This window comes from Tachyglossus aculeatus, chromosome 25 (genome assembly GCF_015852505.1).
Source record: "Tachyglossus aculeatus isolate mTacAcu1 chromosome 25, mTacAcu1.pri, whole genome shotgun sequence".
Classification (NCBI taxonomy): domain Eukaryota; kingdom Metazoa; phylum Chordata; class Mammalia; order Monotremata; family Tachyglossidae; genus Tachyglossus; species Tachyglossus aculeatus.
Genome location: NC_052090.1, coordinates 7434955 through 7457036, shown reverse-complemented (window position 1 = coordinate 7457036; position 22082 = coordinate 7434955). Strand labels below are relative to the sequence as shown.

The 22082-nt window shown below is 45.1% G+C and overlaps 1 protein-coding gene across 4 annotated transcripts; it reads left to right on the top strand.

The window, feature by feature from the left end:
* The first annotated feature begins 3917 nt into the window (after positions 1-3917).
* On the top strand, positions 3918-21718 carry AQP4 (aquaporin 4). 4 transcript variants are annotated; one of them, XM_038766565.1, is made up of 6 exons: positions 3918-4000; positions 4088-4203; positions 8464-8881; positions 13704-13868; positions 14735-14815; positions 19675-21718. In XM_038766565.1, the coding sequence occupies exons 2-6, from the start codon at positions 4172-4174 to the stop codon at positions 19951-19953; spliced, it is 975 nt and encodes a 324-aa protein (XP_038622493.1). In that variant the 5' UTR covers positions 3918-4000; positions 4088-4171; the 3' UTR covers positions 19954-21718. The 4 variants fall into 4 exon arrangements, with proteins under 4 accessions (XP_038622493.1, XP_038622496.1, XP_038622494.1 ...); XM_038766568.1 differs by lacking the exon at positions 4088-4203 and having other exon boundaries at positions 3941-4000; XM_038766566.1 differs by lacking the exon at positions 3918-4000 and having other exon boundaries at positions 4030-4203.
* The last annotated feature ends 364 nt before the right edge of the window (positions 21719-22082 follow it).

Genomic DNA, 22082 nt, shown 5'->3' with positions numbered 1-22082 from the left:
GTGCTTGGCACATAGGAAGAGCTTAACAAAGGCCGCTTATTTTCATTGTGATCTTCATATGAGATGAGACAAACCATCAATGGCAGACAAGGTGTTAATCCTCCCTGAATCTCTGATCTCTTTGCTGAGACTACTAATAAGCAAACCCATTGATGCCAAATGGGGTGGTGCTTTCTGGGATGGGAACAACCATCCCTCAAAATCTAGCCTGATATTGTCCATTCATTCTTGAAGGCCAGCAAACAGCCTGAAAGAAGGAAGGAAAAAGGGGTGGGAAGAGAAGGATTCAAGGGTATTAAATGCCAAAGAAGTTCAGTGACTGTTAATGAAGCTTGCTGGCATCTTGGAGAAGGCAGACCTGGAAGTTGGGCTCAGAAAAATGCAGCAGCTAGATGGGTGATATCATTTTTAGATCACTATTTGGATTTAGTAATCATAATAATTATAATGGCATTTACTAAGCACTTACTAGGTGTCAAGCGCTGTTCTAAGAGATTCAGCTTAATCAAGTTGGCCCACATGGAACTTACAGTCTAAGTAGGAGGGAGAACAGGCAGGTATCGCAACCCCATTTTATATACAAGGAAATCGAGGGCCAGAGAAGTTAAGTGACTTGTCCAAAGTACGCAGCGAGCAATTGGCAGAGCTGGGATTAGAACCCAGATCCTCTGACTCTCAACCCCATGTTCTTTCCACTAGGTCACACTACTTCTCTACAGGAAAAATGTCACTGAGAGTGGGAAAACTGAATAGCATATTGCTGTTTATTGTCAATCAATCTTACTTATTGAGCACTTACTGTGTCCAGATCACTATACTAAGCATGCAGGAGAGTAAAATACATTAAAGTTGGTGGACAAATTCCCTACCCACAATGACCCTACAGTCTAGAGGGAACTTGTTGGTTCAGAGTAAATTAATGGGTTAATTTGGGAGAGTATAACATAACGGAATTAGCAGACATGTTCCCTGTCCATAAGAAAGCAGCACTGCCTAGTGGATAGAGCACGGGCCTGAGAGTCAGAGGGACTCGGATTCTCATTCCGGCCCCACCATTCGTGTGCCGTGTGACCTTGGGCAAGAAACCTCAATTCTCTGTGCCTCAGTTATGCCATCTGTAAAATGGGGATTAAGATGGTGAGCCCCATGTGGAACCTGGACTGGGTCCAACCTGATCACTTTGTATCTCCCTCAGCACTTAAAATAGTACCTGGCACATAGTAATTGCTTAACGAATACAATTAAAAAATAAATAAGGAGTTTACAGTCTAGAGAAGGCAGGGAGGGATTCGCCTGTTATTCCCATAAACATAGATGAATGGATCTGTCCTCCAGGAAATAAAAGATTGTGAAAGAAGGGTTGGGTCAGAATGGCTGATGGAGGGTTGGATGGAATGGATCTTCCTGGGGAAGGTAAACTCTGCCCTGCAATTTGAATGAGAAGGTAATGAATAGAGAAGCAGCGTGCCTAGTGGATAATGATGATGATGATGATGATGACGATGATGATGGTATTTGTTAACACCTTACTATGTGCCAAGCACTGTTCTAAGCACTGGGGTAGATACAAGGTAATCAGGTTGTACCTTGTGGGGCTCACAGTCTTAATCCCCGTTTTACAGATGAGGTAACTGAGGCACAGAGAAGTTAAGTGGCTTGTCCAAAGTCACACAGCTGATAAGTGGCAGAGCCGGAATTAGAACCCACAACCTCTGACTCATTCATTCAATCATATTTATTGAGCACTTACTGTATGCAGAACACAGTACTAAATGCTTGGAAAATACAATTCAGCAATCCCAAGACCTTGCTCTTTCCTCTAAGCCACACCTGGGAGTCAGGGGACCTCGGTTATAATCCTGGTTCTGCCACTTGTCTGCTGTATGACCTTAGGCAAGTCACTTCACTTCTCTAATCCTCAGTTACCTCATCTGTAAAATGGGGATGAAGACTGTGAGCCGCTTATGGGGTAGGGAATTTGCCCAACCCAATTTGCTTAAATCTACCCCAGGGCTTAGTACAGTGCCTGGAACATAGTAAGTGCTTAACAACTACCACAACTGTTATTAACTAATACCATAGAAAAAAAGGACCTTGGAGTCTGGAGGATGCATCTTTCTAGAAATCTCACATGCCAATTGCTGAGCATTCCTCAGCTCTTTGGATTCGTGATGAATTGTGGCATGATGACAAAGTTTATGACACCTAATGGAACATTTCAGAAAAGGAATCTATAAAGTCTTTACCAGCTCTTTTCAAATTCCTCCTTCCTCCCAATTGTTTCGGTCTTACAGGGTTTTATAATCAAAATAACATTCAGGGTAATCGTCATCAATGAACAATTTTATCATCTCTTGATGGATTAATTTGTCATTCTGTTTCATTAGTGAGAAGTGAGCAGATAAAATTCCTTCTTCCACTTCTAAATCCTAAATGGATTTTCTCTGCCTTTCGGAGACCCTGTTACTTAGTGGTGTACTGAAATAAATCTGTGGTAAGAGAATATGTTTCAAAACAATAACGTGAAAGATAATTCCATCCCGTGCCCTTTCTATTTTCAAACATCACTCTTCACTTGCTGACTCTCTCTGGGGCTCACATGGGAAGAGCAAAGTGGATACGAAAATTGTATTTCAGCTGGCAAATGCTTCAGTGCATTTGCTCCTCCTCTTCTGCCTGTCCCCCCACCCCCCCCAGACCCCATTTAACACCCCTGTCCACTTCCCTCTTACAAGTCTGCACTTTGTCCTGAAAGCAATCTCATCCTAAATGAGATGGTGACAGAGCGACCTGATTCTCGTTCTTGCTTTAGAATTCCTAGAGTCACAATTTTGGGGGTGATTTTTTTCCCAAAATAATTATTCTAGAAGTTATCCTTTTTATAGGCCCTCCTGTTTATTGGCATGTTTCAGAAACTACTGTCTTGAAGGTTTGAGGGGACCCTGGTCCCTAGTTTATTAAGGTCCACCCAACCTAGTGTTAACTCAGCCTAAGATTATACGTATGACGGTGAGGAGAGGATTGGGGAAGGGAAGTTAGGGGCTTTGTTTTGAATTCCACCCTTGCTTCTCCAACAGATGTGTAAGGGATGCTTCCATTAGAAACAATGAGCCACTGGATAGTTAATCATTTCCACAGATACACCAGCAAAGGGTCTAGAGGCTGAGTGAAGAGAAGGGAAAAGCTCCAGAGATGAGAAAGGGAAGAGGTGTAGGAAGAGATCAGTCAACTGATGGTATCTATTGAGCACTTACTGGTGCGGAGCACTATACTAAGCACTTGGAAAAGTACAATATCACAGAGTTGGTAGATATGTTCCCTATCCACAACCAGCTTACAATCCGGGGGGGGGGGGGGGGAAGACATCAATATAAATAAATTACAGATATGTACATAAGAGCTGTGGGGTTGAGGAAGGGGGAATAAATGGAGAAAATCAAGGTGATGCAAAAGGGAGTGGGAGAAGAGGAAAGGAGGGCTTAGTTAGGGAAGGCCTCTTGGAGGAAATGAGCCTTCAAAAAGGCTTTGAGTGTGGAGAAAGGCATCATCTGTCCGATACGAAGAGGGAGGATGTTCCAGGCCAGCAGCAGGAGGTGGGCAAGAGGTTAGTGGAGTGATAGATGAGATTGAGGCACAGTAAACAGGTTAGAAATTCAATCAATGGTATTTATTGAATGCTTACTGTATACAGAATACTGCACTAATCATTTGGGAGAGTTCAATACAAGAAAATGTGCTTATGATTAACTCTCCTTACCCAGCCTGTACCAGAGAAGCCAGATAAATTTTCCAAACACTGCCCCATTTCAATGACTGTAAACACTCAATTGAGGCATAAGTTCTGCTTGATCTCTTGGGAAAGAGGCAGCTGAACCAGATTAAATGAAGTACTACTGATTAAAAATACCAGGACCAGGTGGATTGAAAAAAAAAAAGAAAAAGAAACTGATGCATTCTGCTATTTCAGAGTCCTGAAGTGGAGTGTGTGTGGAGTGATCAGGTAAGGAAAAGTTCCCTCCAGTTCAAATATAACTGAGTGGCTGCCACACGGTTCGAAAAATCTTTCCACCCCTCCACCCCCAATCAGATAAATTGTAGTAATGTGAGTCGGTGACATTGGCTTCTGGAGTCTGGCGGGACCTGCCTCCACAGCACTCTGTCCAAGGAAGGAATGAGTGACAGACCGGCATCAAGGCACTGGGGGTGAGTAGCTGCTTTTTCCTTAGAGAAGCAGAAAGTGCGAGGAACTGGAGAGGGAGAGGGGGGTCCCTCTTGGATTATAAAGCCCAATGCACGGATTTTGGGAGACCCCCCCCGTCTGTGGAGGGATGATTGAGATGTGGGTGTTGGTGCTTTTTTACGCTCAGGGAGGTGCCCCCGGAGAGTGAGGAGGTGGGTTTTGGGTATTGAGGAATGGGGTAGACTCCACCGGCCTCCAGTACTGTTCTCCCCGAGAGGCGGTTCGAGGTAGACCCCCGGGCTGGGGGCGGGGGTGGCTCAGGGTGAGCCGGGAGTCCCGATAACTCCCCCGCCCGCCCCCAAGGAGGGGCTGGAAAAAGTGAGGATTAACGTTGTTGCTGTAATTCCAAAGGAGAGGGGGGAGTGGGGGTCGGGCTTCCCCTTTGGCCGGGAGTTTTGGGGGCTCGCAGGTCTGGACTCTTGGGGTGGGTGGGCTCGACTGTTTGTGACTTGCAGACTCTCTCTTGCAGGTCTCTGGGGAAGGGGCAGGTGCCAGGGGGCTGGGGGTCCCCAGGGGGTTGGTCTGGAGGGAGGGAGGGAGGGGGAAGGTCTCCCCTTCCTGGGACTCTTTAGAATGAGGGGAGAGGGAGGCAGAGGGAATCCTTTTCCTGGGCCTTGGTGAAGCTGGAAATTTTTCCTCCTTCCCCTTCACAAGCAGCCCCCTCCAGATCTTGCCCCCCGCCACTCTCCTCTCCTCCTTGCCCCACTTCAGCGCTCTCCACTGCTCCCCTACCTTCCCCAAGCTCTCAGTTTCCCCCTCCCCCAGCCCCTGTTAGGTCAGTTGGTCAGCCCAGAGGGCAGGACCCTTGAGCAACAGCAGCCCCCCAGGCATGGTTAGGGGTCATAACCTCCTGAAGGTTGGGGCAGGGGAACTAGTGGTGGGGGAGAGGGGGAGCTGAGTTCATTCATTCATTCAATCATATTTATTGAGCACTTACTGTGTGCAGAGCACTGTACTAAGCACTTGGGAAGTACAATTCAGCCACAAATAGGGACAGTCTCTGCTCCATTCCCAGGATGGGGAGGAAGCCAGAAAAGGAAAAGGACAAGGAATGAAAAAAGGGACACCTTCCTCAATGCCCCCTGCCATCCGCTGCTCAGGCAGGATCCCGGGGGTCCTCCTGGGACCCAGGGGGAGGGAGGAGAAAGGCCACTATGACACCACGTTACCAACCCCTCCCGTGCCCCTCCGAGGACTCCAAGAACCTGAGTTATGGGAGAGAAGTGGGATCTCTGGAGCCAAAGGGAGTCAAGGGAGACCTTATTAATAATTATGGTATTTATTAAGTGCTTAGTATGTGCCAGGCACTGTACTAAGTGCTGCGGTGGATACATTCTCCAGGAGGAGGGGGCTGTGGGAGCTACCACTAGGCCCCCACCTCACCTCACCCCAGCCCACCTTATGCGTGGCTGGACGCTGGCATAACAAGCCCTACCAGGGCCCAGGGCCAGGGAGCAGGGAGTGAACAGCAATTTCTGGGCAGAGGGAAGCACGGAGTCTCCCACCCTAAAATCCAAGAGGAGGTAGGAGCCCGGAGCAGGAGAAAGCAATCAATTACAACCCTCCCTCCCTCCCTTCCTTCCTCCTCCCGGTATCTCCTGGGTTCAGCCTCTCCTGGGTTCTCTCATCCTCCAGCCCCCAATCTGGCCCCAGGCTTGAATTCATGTTACCTTTCCCACGGGAAGGGATTTGGGGGTTGGGAGACTTTTTCAGTGCCCCTCCTGAGGGAGCAAGGAAAGAAACCGGCCTCCTCTCTGAAGCCTGCCAGGCTGAGGAGAGTAATTGGCATTGCTTTTCTGCCCCACTAGGCAGTCTCGGAGTTTAGGGGAGAGGGAAATGTTCCCATCCTGGCCCCACCCGTGAGAGGCATCTCCCTCCAGCTCCCGGAGCCTGGGGCTCCCCTCTGGCTCCTTGGACAGTCCTGCCCCCTCCCTCTGGCAGGACTGACAGGCCTGCAGCTCATGGGCTGGTGACCAATTACCACATTCCTGCTGCCTTGGCATCGTGTGTGCATGCTTGTGTGTGTGTGTGTGTGTGAGAGAGAGAGAGAGAGAGAGATGTCAGCACCCAGACTGGTTCTGTTTGCCTCACTGCAGACACTCCAGACAGACACACACATCCCCATCCTCCTGATCACAGGCATTTGTTTCAGGCCTAGCATTTCTGAGCTCACAGAACATTTCTCCTTGGCCCACGGTCCTCAGGAGGTAAGGGAGGTGGGGGAATCCATGGTCGGAATGACTTTTGGAGGACATACGGACAAGAAACTGAAAGAGGCCTCCCTTCTCTTCCTCCATTTTGTATGGCTTTGTGCCCAAAGAGAGTGTGGAGAGAGTGTGTGTGTGTGTGTGTGTGTGTGTGTGTGTGTGTGTGTGTGTGACCCATCAAACTTTCTTTTAGACTGTGAGCCCACTGTTGGGTAGGGACTGTCTCTATACGTTGCCAACTTGTACTTCTCAAGCGCTTAGTACAGTGCTCTGCACACAGTAAGCGCTCAATAAATACGATTGATTGATTGATTTCTGTGGACAGGGAATGTGTCTGTTATTATTGCACTCTCCCAAGCACTTGGTACCATGCTCTGCACATAGTAAGCGCTCCATCAATGTCATTGATAGTTTGACCAACCAACAGGTAGGAGGAAATTCAGGTAGAGGCCTAGAATTGAATAAACCCAAGATTGTTTTAATCCTGGTCAGAGAACATCCCTGCTGGAGACGACCCAGACTATGTTTTCTGTGAACTGGGATAATTAGCAAGTCCATCACGCATGGTTGTAGGAGGTACCTGACAGGCTGAATGTCTCATCTCTTTAGCTTTAAAGGTATTTTTTTGGTAAGTCGGTTCTTGAAATGCAAATAACCATGGAGGGGGGGCTCCTTCCCATAGCGCTAAACCTTAGGGGTAATAATAATGATGCTACTTGTTAAGGGCTTACTATGTGTCAGGCACCGTACTAAGTGCTGGGGTGGATACAAGCAAATCAAGTTGGACACAGTCTCTGTCCCACCTGGGGCTCCCAGTCTCAATCCCCATTTAGAGATGAGGTAACCGAGGCACAGAGAAGTGACTTACCCAGGGTCACACAGCAGACAAGTGGCAGAGCCAGGATTAGAACCCATGACCTTCTGACACCCAGACCCATGCTCTATCCACTATACCATGCTGCTTTCACTATCAATCGCTTAGAACAGTGCTTTGCACATAGTAAGCGCTTAATAAATGCCATCATTATTATTATTATTATCAATCAATGGTATTTATTGAGTGCTTACTATGTGCAGAGGCATATTAGGCATTTGGGAGAGTACAATGTAACAGAGTTGGTAGACATCACTTCTGCCCATGAGGAGCTCACAGTCTAGGGGGGGAGACAGACAGTAATATAAATAAATTAATGCTATGTACATCAGTGCTGTGGGGCTGGGAGGGGGAATGAATAAAGGGAGCAAGTCAAGGTGACACAGAAGGGAGTGGAAGGAAAGGAAAAGAGGGCTTAGACAGGAAAGGTTTCTTGCAGAAAAGCAGCATGGCTTAGTGGAAAGAACACCGGCTTGGGAGTCAGAGGATATGGGCTCTAATCCCAGCTCTGCCATTTTTCTGCTGTGTGACTTTGGGCAAGTCACTTAACTTCTCTGTGCCTCATTTACCTCATCTGTAAAATGGGGATTAAAAGTGTGCACCCCACGTGGGACAATTTGATTACTCTGTATTTACCCCAGTGCTTAGAATAGTGCTTAGCACATAGTAAGCGCTTAAATGCCATTATTATTATTATTATTAGAGGAGATGTGCCTTCAATAAGGCTTTGAAGTGGGGGAGAGTAATTGTCAAATATGAGGAGGCAGGGTGGTGCAGGACGAGAGCAAGAAATCGGTGGCGAGATAGATCAGATCGAGGTATGGTGTGGGTAGATTGGCATTAGAGGAGCAAAGTTTGCAGGCTGGGTTGTAGGAGAGCAGTAAGGTGAGGTAGGAGGGGGCAACGTGATTGAATGCCTTAAAGCCAACAGTAAATAATTTCTGTTTGTGGAGGTGGATGGGCAACCACTGGAGGTTCTTGAAAAGCGGGGAAACATGGACTGAACACATTTTTTTAGAAAAATGATCCAGACGGCAGAGTGAAATATGGACTTCACAATTGTTTCCAGAAGGCGAAAGCCACAGGTAAAAACCTTGAGGCCTGCTGGCCCGGTTCTGACGTGGTTCTCTTTTCCCTCACAGTAAGTGCGTGCCTCTCTGCAAGCCCAAGAGCAACATCATGGTGGCATTCAAAGGGGTGTGGACCCAGCCTTTCTGGAAGGCGGTGGCCGCAGAGTTTCTGGCCATGGTCATCTTCGTCCTCCTCAGCCTGGGCTCGACCATCAACTGGGGCGGGAGTGAGCAGCCGTTGCCCACGGACCTGGTCCTTATCTCGCTCTGCTTCGGGCTGAGCATCGCCACGATGGTCCAGTGTTTCGGGCACATCAGCGGGGCCCATGTGAACCCGGCGGTGACGGTGGCCATGGTGTGCACGAGGAAGATCAGCATCGCCAAGTCGGTCTTCTACGTCACGGCGCAGTGCCTGGGGGCGGTGGTTGGTGCTGGCATCCTCTACCTCGTCACTCCTCCTGCTGTGCTGGGCGGTCTCGGAGTCACCACGGTAACACCTTTTATTTTGAATTGGGATTTGTTCAGTGCTTACTATGTGCCAGGCACTGTAATAATAATAATGATGGCATTTATTAAGCGCTTACTATGTGCAAAGTACTGTTCTCAGTGCTGATAACCCAGGGGGTGTGTACGAGTTACTCAGGTTGGACTCAGCCCCTGTCCCATGTGGGGCTCATGGTCTTAAATTCCCATTTTACAGATAAGGTAAATAATAATAATAATAATGATGGTATTTGTTAAGCGCTTACTATGTGCAAAGCACTGTTCAAAGCACTAGGGTAGATAGAAGGTGATCAGGTTGTCCCACTTGGGGCTCACAGTCTTAATCCCCATTTTACAGATGGGGTAACTGAGGCACAGAGAAGTTAAGTGGCTTGCCCAAGGTCACACAGCTGACAAGTGGTGGAGCCGGGATTCGAACCCAGGTCCTTTGGATTTCCAGGCCTGTGCTCTAGCCATTAGGCTACTCTGATAACAATAATAATAATTAATAGTTATGGTATTCGTTAAGCACTTACTATGTGCCAGCCGCTGTACTAAGTGGTGGGGAGGATACAAGCAAATCAGGTTGGACACAGTCCCTGTCCCCCGTGGGGCTCACAGCCTCAATCCCCATTTTACAGGTGAGGTAACTGAGGCCCAGAGAAGTTAAGTGACTTGCTCAAGGTCACACAACAGACAAGTGGCGGAGCTGCGATTAGAACCCTTTGACCTTCTGACTTCCAGGTTCATACTGTATCCACTAGGCCATGCTGCTTTCTAATATTTAGGCTGACCATCAGGGAAGGGACATCTAGGGCCCAGAAACAGATACCGGCCCTCCCAAAGTGCCTTATAATGAGAAGCAGCATTGCCTAGTGGAAAGTGTCTAGGCCTGGGAGTCCAAGGACCTGTGTTCTAATTCCAGTTCCACCACTTGTCTGCCTCCGCACATCCGCCAAGATAGCTCTCTTCCTCCCTTCAAAGCCCTACTGAGAGCTCACCTCCTCCAGGAGGCCTTCCCGGACTGAGCCCCCTTTTTTCCTCTCCTCCTCCCCATCCCCCCCCACCCTACCTCCTTCCCCTCCCCACAGCACCTGTATATATGTTTGTACAGATTCATTTCACTTGTACATATTTACTATTCTATTTATTTTGTTAATCATCATCATCATCAATCATATTTATTGAGCGCTTACTGTGTGCAGGGCACTGTACTAAGCGCTTGGGAAGTACAAGTTGGCAACATATAGAGACAGTCCCTACCCAACAGTGGGCTCACAGTCTAAAAGGGGGAGACAGAGAACAAAACCAAACATACTAACAAAATAAAATAAATAGAATAGATATGTACAAGTAAAATAAATAAATAGAGTAATAAATATGTACAAACATATATACATATATACAGGTATATACATGTTAAGGATGTGCATCTAGCTTTACTTCTATTTATTCTGATGACTTGACACCTATCCACATGTTTTGTTGTCTGTCTCCCCCTTCTAGACTGTGATCCTGTTGTTGGGTAGGGACCGCCTCTATATGTTGCCAACTTGTACTTCCTAAGCGCTTAGTACAGTGCTCTGCACACAGTAAGCGCTCAATAAATATGATTGAATGAATGTGGGACCTTGGGCATTTCACTGAACTTCTGAGCCTCAGTTTTACAAATGGGGATTCAATACCTGTTCTCACTCCAACTTAAACTGTAAGCCCCATGTGGGACCTGATGATCTTGAATTTACCCCAGCACTTAGTTCAGTGCTTGGCACAGAATAAATGCTTACCAAAACCCCTGTAGATTCTAAGCTCCCCCTCTAGACTGTAAGCTCGTTGGGGGCAGAGAATGTGTCTGTGTATTGTTATTCTATACTCTCCCAAGAGCATGGGCCTGGAAGTCTGAAGATCATGAGTTCTAATTCCAATTCTGCCACTTGCCTGCTGTGTGACTTTAGGCAAATCACTTCACTTCTCTATGCCTCAGTTACCTCATCTGTAAAATGGGGATTGAGACTGGGACCCCCACATGGGATAGGAGCTATGTCCAACTAGATTTGCTTATATCCACCCCAGAGTTTAGTACAGTGCCTGGCACACAGTAAGCACTTAACAAATGCCACTGTTACTATTGTTATGATTATTAACACCTCAATTACTAGAAACCCGACAGGTCAGTCTGGTATTATTTCACTTCCCACCAAGAGCAGGAGTGCAGTGTGACCTGGGTAATGCCTCTGGCATAGTGGAGCAATCTAATTCAAAAGATTGAGAGGTGCAGAATGGGTGGAGGTGGTAGAAGGCGTGAGGGTGGGGGATGGATTTTTGTTGTTTCTGAGTCTCAAGCCCATCGGGGCTACAGGAGATAAACTTCTTTTGGGAAAGAGGAATTCCCTCCCCCTGCCACTCACCTGCTGTGTGGCCTTGGGCAAGTCACTTCACTTCTCTGTTTCTCAGTTCATACACACACACACACACACACACACACACACACACATCCTTAATCAGACCTTAGCAATGTCACATAACAGACAGTTCCAGCAAGTACATTAGCATTAGGCTAAATCAACACACTAGACCACAAATTGTCATTAAATCACCATACATTATTAGGAGGTTAGACCTGAATTTTTTTAATGGTATATAATAATAATAATAATAATAATTGGCATTTGTTAAGCACTTACTATGTGCAAAGCACTGTTCTAAGCGATGGGGAGGATACAGGGTGATCAGGTTGTCCCACGTGGGGCTCAGAGTCTTAATCCCCATTTTACAGATGAGGTAACCGAGGCCCAGAGAAGTTAAGTGACTTGCCCAAGATCACACAGCTGACATGTGGCGGAGTCAGGATTCGAACCCATGATCTCTGACTCCAAAGCCCATGCTCTTTCCACTGAGCCACGCTGTATATGTTAAGCACATACTATGCTCCGGACACTGTTCTAAGCTCAGAGATGAGTATAAGTCAGTCGGGTTGGACACAGTTCTTGTCCCACATGGGGCTCACAATCCAATTTTACAGATGAGGTAACTGAAGCCCAGAAAAGCCAAGTGACTTTCCCAAGGTCACACAGCAGACAAGTGATGCAGCTGGGATTAGAACTCATGACCTTCTTACTCCCAAGCTCATGCTCCATCTACTACTAGGCCACGCTGCTTCTCATGTCTTCCGTCTTCACCCACCTTCTTCTAACCCCAATATCCATCATAAACCACCAGCCCTGGCCACAGAATTTGGGCTGCTGTGGCTTTTTGAGGTTATGGGAAGGGTGAGTTTAAACAGACTTAAAGTCAATTTTGGTATATATATATATTTTTTTAACTTCATCTCCTATCTGTGCCTGAAAATCCTTCCTTCCAAATTCCACTCTTTAAAGGCATTTTTTCAACTGGAGTCTAGATGGCAGTTTTTTCAAAGTTAAGAAATAATAATTTATTATCCTGGCTCCAAAACTAATTAAAGACCCACCAGAGCCACACACTGTTTAAATTTTAATTGAAACAGAAATTAATTAATTTAAACCCAATTAACAAATTTATAATTGCATAATAAAGTACAATCCTCTCCAGGAAAAAGTTTGGTACATTTTTAATCCATCAGAAGTGCTTTGGCTTCCCTCATAGAAATGGCCTTTTTGACGTGGAGAAAGTAATCAGGCCTGCCAAAAGTAGGTGGAAAATAATTACATATTTTTCCAGGGTGAGAAGCAGCATAGCCTAGTGGAAAGAAATAGGGCCTGGGAGTCAGAGAACCTGGGTTTTAATCCCGGCTCCATCGCTTACCTGCTGTGTGACCTTGGGCAAGTCACTTTACTTCTCTGTACCTCAGTTCCCTCATCTGTAAAATGGGGGTTAAGACTGTGAGCCTCACAAGGGACATGGACTGTGTCTAACCTGATTATATTGTATCTACCCCAGTATTTAGTAGAGTGTTTACGTAGGGAAAAGGGACATCAATTCCCAGATCTCTGAACCATCTCATTTAAGACAATACTCAGTACATAGTAACTACTTGACAAATACTATTCAAAGAAACAAACAGAAACCTGTACTCAGACTGTGAGCCCCATGTGGAATGAAGATTGTGCCTGGCTGGATGATCTTGTTTCTATCCTAGTGCTTAGTACAGTGCTTGTCACTCGATAAGTGCTTTACAAATATAACAATTACCATTATCTTAATAATAATAATGATGGCATTTATTAAGCATTTACTATGTGCAAAGCACTGTTCTAAGTGCTGGGGAGGTTACAAGGTGATCAGGTTGTCCCACGGGGGGCTCACAGTCTTAATCCCCATTTTACAGATGAGGTAACTGAGGCCCAGAGAAGTTGAGTGACTTGCTCAAAGTCACACAGCTGACAATTGGCAGAGCACGGATTTGAACCCATGACCTCTGACTCCAAAGCCCGTGCTCTTTCCATTGAGCCACGCTGCTTCTCCTAATCCTTGTTATTAGGGTGCAGAAAGGTGGTGACTGTCTAAAAGAAGCATCATAGCCTAGTGTCTAGAGCACAGGCCTGGGAGTTAGAAGGGCCTGGGTTCTAATTCTGGCTCTGCCATTCTGCCACTTGTTTGCTGTGTGACCTTGGGCAACTCACTTCACTTCTCTGTGCCTCAGATCTCTCATCTGTAAAATGGGGTTTAAGACCATGAGCCACATGGACTGTATACAATCTAATTACCTTGTATCTACCCCAGCGCTTAGTACAGTGCCTGGCACAGTAAGTGCTTAATAACTACCACAATTGTTATTATCTATTATTATTATTGTCTGGTCAATTGCATGGGAGAGTACATGCTGGTTTCAACTGTTTTTGTCTTTCTAGGTCCATAAAAACCTTACTGCTGGCCACGGGCTCCTAGTGGAGTTGATAATCACATTTCAGCTGGTGTTTACCATCTTTGCCAGCTGCGATCGCAACCGAACGGATGTCACCGGCTCAGTCGCATTAGCCATCGGGTTTTCCGTTGCCATCGGGCACTTATTTGCAGTAAGTTTCCAACGCCTCTAAATCCTAAAGCCTTTCGGCCCCCTCCCCTTACAAGGGGGCAGAAGATACATTTTTTATGGTAATTGTTAAGCGCTTACTAGTGCCAGGCACTGTTCTAAGCACTGGGGTAGATACAAACTAATCAGGTTGGACACAGTCCCTGTCCCACATGGGGCTCACAGTCTTAATCCCCATTTTACAAATGAGGGAACTCGGGCACAGAGAAGTGAGTTGACTTGTCCTAGGCCTCACAGCAGACAAGGGGCAGAGCTGGGATTAGTATCCGGATCCTTCTACTCCCAGGCCTGTGCTCTAACCATTAGGATTGCTGCTTCTCAGTTTATTATCAGAAGAAGCTTTTCAGTGTCCACCTGTTCCACTGTCAGTTCTCCAGACTGTGGATCGATCAACCCATCAATCAGTGATATTAAGTGCTTACTGTGTACAGAGCACTGCCCTAAATGCTCGGGAGAAAATTATCCGAGTTGGTAAACACTTTCCCTGCCCACAACAATACACCAATAATCTCTCCTAAATGGCATCCATGGTAATAGATAGTAATGAGTGACCCCAGCTATCGGCTTCCTTTTGATTGTGGCCTAGCTGAAGGTGTGCAGTCCTGGGAACCAGAAGAGTTAGGTATCCTACACTGTCACTGCCTTGCTGTGTGACCTCAGGCAGGTCATTTGCCCTCTCTGGGCCTCAGTTTCCTGAAGGGAAAAATAATACTCAGAGGGATGTCATGGAGACTCAAAGAGATAAGTATTGTCCAGAACAGTTTGGCAAAAGATTAAAAACTCCCTCTCTGCACATTGAAAGTATTATTATCATGTCTGAGTTTGTATCTCTTTTTTTTCCCCCCACAGATCAATTTCACAGGCTCCAGTATGAACCCTGCCCGCTCCTTTGGACCTGCCGTTATCACGGGAAACTGGGAGAACCACTGGGTACCTTAGATGAGAATTATAGCCTTTCTTATTTAAGCTAAAAACCACATCAATCATTTTACTTTTCATTCACTCCCTCCCTCCTGATGTGTGTCCCTGAAAATTGTATAGTGGTTAGAGCACTGGCCTGGGAATCAGAAGGACCTTGGTTCCAATCCCAGCTCCTCCACTTATCTGCTGTGTGACCTCGGGCAACTTACTTCACTTCTCTGTGCCTCAGTTACCTCATCTGTAAAATGGGGGACTGAGACTGTGAGCCCCACAAGGGACAGGGACCATGTCCAATTTGATTTGCTTGTATCCACCCCAGCGCTTAGTAAGGTACCTGGCACATAGTAAGCACTTAACAAATAGCATCATTATTATCTCCCCACCCTGACCTTTATGGCATCTCCCAAAGAGACAAGAGAAAAGCCAGCCCAGACTTGCTGCAAAACATCCGCACTTACATCTCTTCTTCACCTGCAGTAATGTTCTTTAAAATGCAGCATTCAGTGAGGAGTGCGTGACAGAGTCAGAATTTAGCATACTTAAAGGTTGTCTCTGTGAAGCAATTCATTCAACCATATTTGTTGAGCGCTTACTGTGTGCAGAGCACTGTACTAAGCGCTTGGGAAGTTTTAAAAATGGGGGCAGGGGTGGGTTTGTTTTTCAAATTGAGGTTGACCAAGGCTGCTAGGAAATAAAAGAAATCATACCTTTGAAAGCAAAGATGTTTGGAAGTATAGTCTACCTGCTCTGATTACCAAAGTGCCAAACCAATTAACAACATATGAACTGGAAGCATTGGTGGCGAGTGGATCCCAGTGCCTCAGTGACACAGTCTTTTCCAGGAACATCATAGAACTGTAGTTTTGAAGACAATAGGACCCGAAAAAAAACCCACACATGTGTCTTGCCTCCTGCCTAATTAAATGATACAGGTGTATCGCTTCAAGACTTCAGCCTTATCAGATCTATAGCATCTCTAATCGATTTTATTTGGATGGTTCCTTACCTCTGAGGAATCTGAGGCACTTCACGGTGAGCAACTGCTGTCATTTGAAAGACTAATTGCCTACAAAAGTATGATAGCAATTAAAATTAGTAATAACATACTGGGAAACGAAGCAGTGGCAAAGCCATTTAGTTTGGGGCTGATGTAAGATGTGTGAGAGGGTCAAGAATTCCTCATCCCATGCTTGTGAAGTAATAGATTCAATTCCATCTTCATTTAGTTTGCTTTCTTTTGAACCCATAGGAACAAAAAGGTGTCTTTCACTCCTAGCCCTGCCAAATTCAGGTTTATTGGCAGCAGGAAAACCAAAAGCCTATCAGGGATGGGATTGGCAATCTGCGATAGAAAAACCTGTTCTTTAAAAAACGAATTGGGATGTTCCCTTTCTAAACTCTGCCACTGGTTCTCTGGAATCACTGGAAATTTCAGTTTATGCAGAAATAAATCCAATGTTTCGCTTTCCCAGTCTCTGTGGAGGCTTCATTAGTTCAGAGTTTATTGGGATCCTGCAAAAAAAACAAATTCAATTCCAAGTCTTTTTTCATTCACAATGAAGAGAAAAAACACTTCATCTCTAACGAATCTGCAAAGTGAAAAATCTGTTGGTTGTGGGAAAGAAATATGTCTTCAATTAGTTACCTGCACATTGTAATGAAATGGCTCAAATTTCAGGAACAAGTGAGCTCTGTGCTGGTTGATTAAATCACAGGCTTTACCCTGGTGATATTAGTGGCAAATTGACTTAAACTGAAAACTAATTACTGATTCTTCCTGAGAGTCATTGCCAAATCTTGAGTGTTTCTATCTAATCTGTATTTCTTTACAGCCGTGTAAATAGTAAAATACTAAATGCATTTTTTGGCGAGAGAAAGCAGGAACATGAGAACGACCCATACAGAATGTCACGTCTTACCTTTTCACATTTGTATTCAGGCCTACAATTATTATTATTTTTCTTAAAGGGCAGGATTCAGTTTCTTTTTCAAAACGCAGAACTTTCCCTATCAGCTGATCATCCTGAGTTCGGATTTAGAAATAACTCTTTGGGTATCTGCTGCTCAGTTTAGAATCCCAGGGCTCCTTGAGGGCAACAAGCCTACGCAGAGCCAGTCTAATTAGTCTTTTTTTCAAGGAGGGACAAAGTCCGGGCATGTAGAGGAGGGTTTTCGTTCCCTGCCTTGGAAGGGTAGATAAGCTTCTTTTCACTATTTTTCCATATGAGATAAGGAAATTGGAGCCCACAGGTCGCCACCTGATGGTTGTTGTAGAAATGATTCAGAGTTGCGAGTTGGGCTCAGTCTTTTCCTAGAAGATACTGAATATGAGGTGATATTTTCTCGAAGTTTCAAGCAAGATTGTGATTTTTTTCATGTCTTTTCCAAGTAAAGGCTAGTTTTCTGTTAATAGGATGGATCTGATTCAAGGAACATTCCACTGGGGATACAAGACTGACACCCCCCACCCCTTCCTCTCCCCCACCCTACCTCCTTCCCCTCCCCACAGCACCTGTATATATGTTTGTACAGATTTATCACTCTATTTATTTTACTTGTACATATTTACTATTCTATTTATTTTATTTTGTTAATATGTTTTGTTTTGTTGTCTGTCTCCCCCTTCTAGACTGTGAGCCTGCTGTTGGGTGGGGACCGTCTCTATATGTTGCCAAGTTGTACTTCCCAAATGCTTAGTACAGTGCTCTGCACACAGTAAGCGCTCCATAAATATGATTGAATGAATGAATACAAGAGGAGGAGGAGGAATAGTATTTATTAATGATGATAATAATTGTGGGATTTTGTTAAGGACTCCCCATGTGCCAAGCACTGTTCTACATTTTATGGATGAGGTAACTGAGACACAGAGAAGTGAAGTGACTTGCCCAAGATCACACAGCAGACATGTGGAAAAGCTGGGTTTAGAAGCCACGTCCCCTGACTCCCGATCCCTTGCTCTTTCCACCAGACCATGTTGCTTCAAGTGCTTCCGGTTTGCAGAGCACTGTACTAGGAATAATGATAATTGTGATATTAGCAGAGAAGCAGCATGGCCTAGTGGATAGAGCACAGGCCTGGGTGTCAGCAGGACTTGGATTCTAATCCTGGCTCTGCTACTTGTCTGCTGTGTGACCTTAGGCAAATCACTTCACTTCTCTGTGCCTCTGGTACCTCATCTGTAAAATGGAAGTTAAGGCTGTGTGTCCCATGTGGGACATGGACTGTGTCCAATCTGCTTAGCTTATGTCTACCCCAGTGCTTCGTACTGTGCCTGGCACAGAAAAAATGCTTAACAAATACCATAGAAAAGAGAGAGACCTTGGGCAAGTCACTTATCTTCCCTATTTTGTGAAATGTAAAATATGGATTCAAAACCTGTTCTCCCTCCCACTTAGAGTGACTCCCACCCCGCCACCTCCACCATGTAGGACAGGGACTGTGTTCAGCCTGATTATCCTGCACCTATCCCAGTGTTTTGTACAGTGCTTGGCACATAGTAACAATTTAAAAATACCACAGTTATACAAAATGCCAAGTGGTGGAGTAGATACAGTGAGACTGGACACAGTCCCTGTCTGACATAGGGGTCACAGTCTAAAGGAGAGGGAGACCAGGTATTCAATGACCCCATTTTACAGATGAGGAAACTGAGGTGTGGCAAAATTAAGCATCTTTCCCGAGGTCATAGAATAGGCAAGTAGCCAAGTTAGGAACAGAACCCTGGCATCCTGACTCCTAGGCCCTTACTGTTTTGGCTAGGCCAGGCTACCTCCCGTTGTCCGTAGTGTTTATGAGAGTTTCAAGAAGAATGCAAATTTCATCTAAACTATCCACTCAGTAGGAAGAGAAGTGCAGAGAGATTAGGGTGCCAGACATCAAAGAGGAGAAAAGGGAGAGGAAAAGGGAAGAGAATAGGAAACCCCATCTTTTTTATGGTATTTGTTCAGTGCTTACTACTCATCAAACACTGTTCTAAGTCCTAGGGTAGATAAAAGTTAAGTTGGACGCAGTACTTGTACATATCTATTCTATTTATTTTATTTTGTTAGTATGTTTGGTTTTGTTCTCTGTCTCCCCCTTTTAGACTGTGAGCCCACTGTTGGGTAGGGACTGTCTCTATATGTTGCCAATTTGTACTTCCCAAGCACTTAGTACAGTGCTCTGCACATAGTAAGCGCTCAATAAATACGATTGATGATGATGTTGATGATATGGGTCTCACAGTCTAAGTAGGAGGGAGAACAGGAGAACTGAGGCACAGGGAAGTTAAGTGACTTGTCACACAGCAAGCAATTGGCAGAGTCAGGGTGAGAACCCAGGTCCTCTGACACCCAGGCCTGTGTTCTTTCTACAAGACCATGCTTCTTCAGGTCAGATCAATCAATTAGTGGGAGTTATTAATAAGCATTCTATTAATGATGTAATTCAGAGATCTGGGAATTGATGTCCTGTCTACCTATTTGTCTCCAATTCTGCTTTGTTTTTTTTTTTTTTAATAGTGTTAAGTGTGTACTATGTGCTAGGCACTGTACTAAGCACTGGGGTAGATACAAGCTAATCCAAATAGACACAGTCCATGCCCCACATGGGGCTCACAGTTTCAATCCCCATTTTACAGTCAAGGAAACTGAGGCATAGAGAAGTGAAGTGACTTGCCCAAAGTCACCCAACCAACAAGCGGTGGAGCCGGGATTAGAACTCAGGTCTTCTGACTTCCGGGCCCATGATCTTTCCACTTGGCCATGGTTCTTCCCTAGTCTTCCACCCAAGTCTTCTGACCCATCTCCTAAGTCACTTCCCCTATTTCATTTCTGCGTTTGGAGGATTTCCACCTGTGACCCTGGTATTTTTCCTCCTTTCCATAGATCTACTGGGTGGGGCCAATAATAGGAGCCGTCCTGGCCGGTGGTCTCTATGAATACGTCTTCTGTCCTGACGCCGAGCTCAAACGTCGCCTGAGGGAGGCCTTCAGCAAGGCCGCCCAGCCCGCCAAAGGTCACTATGTGGAGGTGGACAACAGCCAGAACCAAGTGGAAACAGATGACCTGATCCTGAAACCTGGCCTCGTGCATGTCATTGACATCGACCATGGAGAGGAGAAGAAGGGAAAAGAGGCATCAAGTGAGGTGCTGTCTTCCGTATGACTAGCAAGGAGCACCGGAAGCAGAGAAGAGCCAACGGAGTTGGCTACAGATTTCCTCCCCCCCATTAAAGAGACCGATCTGCTGTAATCGGGACACCCACTGGTCCTCAGGATGGAAGCAAACCCCTCCCTACCAGTCACTTCTTCATATCCTATTTTCCTTTCTCTATGTCAGCAGCCTCCCTGATTCAAGAAGAGGCAGAGAGAGGACTTCCAAATTGGAGGGAAAAAAAAAAGTCTTTCAGAATTTCCCCGATGGATGTCTAAGTGAAAGACCATCGTGAGCTGGAAATGTAGGTTGACATTTGAAGCTTGCCTGCAAGTGCCTAGTGAGTGACGTATTTATCCAATTCTGTTCCTATCTTTGACTTTCCTTGACTGGAGTCAACCCCAAATCTGATATCTAACCCAAGTAACATTTTCTGCAGATTTAGCAAGAGGAATCTTCAGCCCGGCACTAAGTTCACATTTGAGAGGATTTCTCTCTTGAGTTTTCTGTGCCAACTGGGAAATTACTGTGTTTTTGTTTTTGAACTACCTCCACAAGATAAAATGTTAAAGGGGGTTTTAAAACAGCAGTTCTTGCTAGTGGTTCTTTAGATCTGAATTTTGCTTTACTTGATTTTGTGCATAACCATCTTTATAAACCTAAGTTTCTATGAATATCACTTTCCCTTTGATCTAATATCAAACAGAAAATTCCCATCTCTTAAAATAATTGAAAAGCATTCACACGCACTACGTCTTGGTTGATTCCAATGTCCATCTGACAAAACATATCCACATCTTCCACTCACTGATGGCAGAATGCTGAGTTAAGATGGGGAAAGAAATTTGGAAATCTGTGTTCAGATATAGGAGGAAACAAAAGTTGATCTGTTTTTGGTGCACTTATTCAAATAACCTGACCCGAGCTAATTTATCTAACCTAAGTCTTTTAACCACTCTTCTGCTTTGCTTATGTTATTTTTTTAACATCCTAGCAAAGCTGAGGTAATATTAGTTTTGGTTTTTTTTAAACTTTGGTTAACTATATTTAAACACTGACTGTTTTGTTTTTTGCTTTTTGATAATGGAAATGTTTGGGTTAAGTTATTGTTAGTTGTTCTTATAGTTGATGCTTTTGAACCGAACAGTGAGAAAGACATTACTGCCATAAACAAATCTTGCAAACTTCCCCTGTCCAATTATATACAGGGAAGCTTTCTTTGGTTAACCTTTGCAAGAAAAACAATAAAAGGGGAATTAGGATGGCATGAAGAAGGCAGAGAAGGAGCTAGAGGGAGTTGGTGGGGAGAACGTCTAACTAATGATTTGTAGTTCTGAAGTGATTCCCTGCAAGCTTCTATTGCCGACATTTCTTGTGATCATTTCTATTCAGTTGTCTTTGCCTAAGGTCAGTAGAGTTCTGAGAAACCTTCTGTTCAAAATCAGCCTACCGGTTTAGACTTGATTTCAAACTCAGACAAGCGAATGCCAACATAAGTGAACAACAGTTAGTTGTAGTAAGTGCTAAACTAACACAAAGTGGTGTGGGAAGGTTTGCTTGGACATAGTTCAGAAGCCAAGCTGTCTTCTCCACCATCCATCTTTTGTTTGGCTCTGGTGGCTATAGACAAAGGTGAGAGTACTCCAGGGCTGATTAGTTTGAAATGTCAAATACTGCAGTCAAATTATCAAAGAGTCCAGAGCCCTAGGAAACATTATGGCCTAATGGCAAGAGCACAGGCCTGCGAGGCAGAAGATCTGAGTTCTAATCCTGACTCCACTGCTTGTCTGCTGTATGCCCTTGGGCAAGTCACTTCACTTTTTGGTGCCTCAGTTACCTCATCTGGAAAATGGGGGTTAAGATTGTGAGCCCTATGTGGGACAGGGACTGTGCCCAACCCAAATATCTTGTATCTACTCCAGCCCTTAGTACAGTGCCTGACACACTTAACCAGTGCTTAGAACGGTGCTTTGCACATATTAAGTGCTTAATAAATGCCATTATTATTATTAAATACCATAAAAAAGATGCTCAGCTAACTCTCAGAAAGTTGCTAAGATTTTGGTGTACATGGAAGAAGACCAGGATTCTCACATTTAGCCAATCAAAAATAAGAGTTAGGTTTTGTTGGGTGTTTTAAT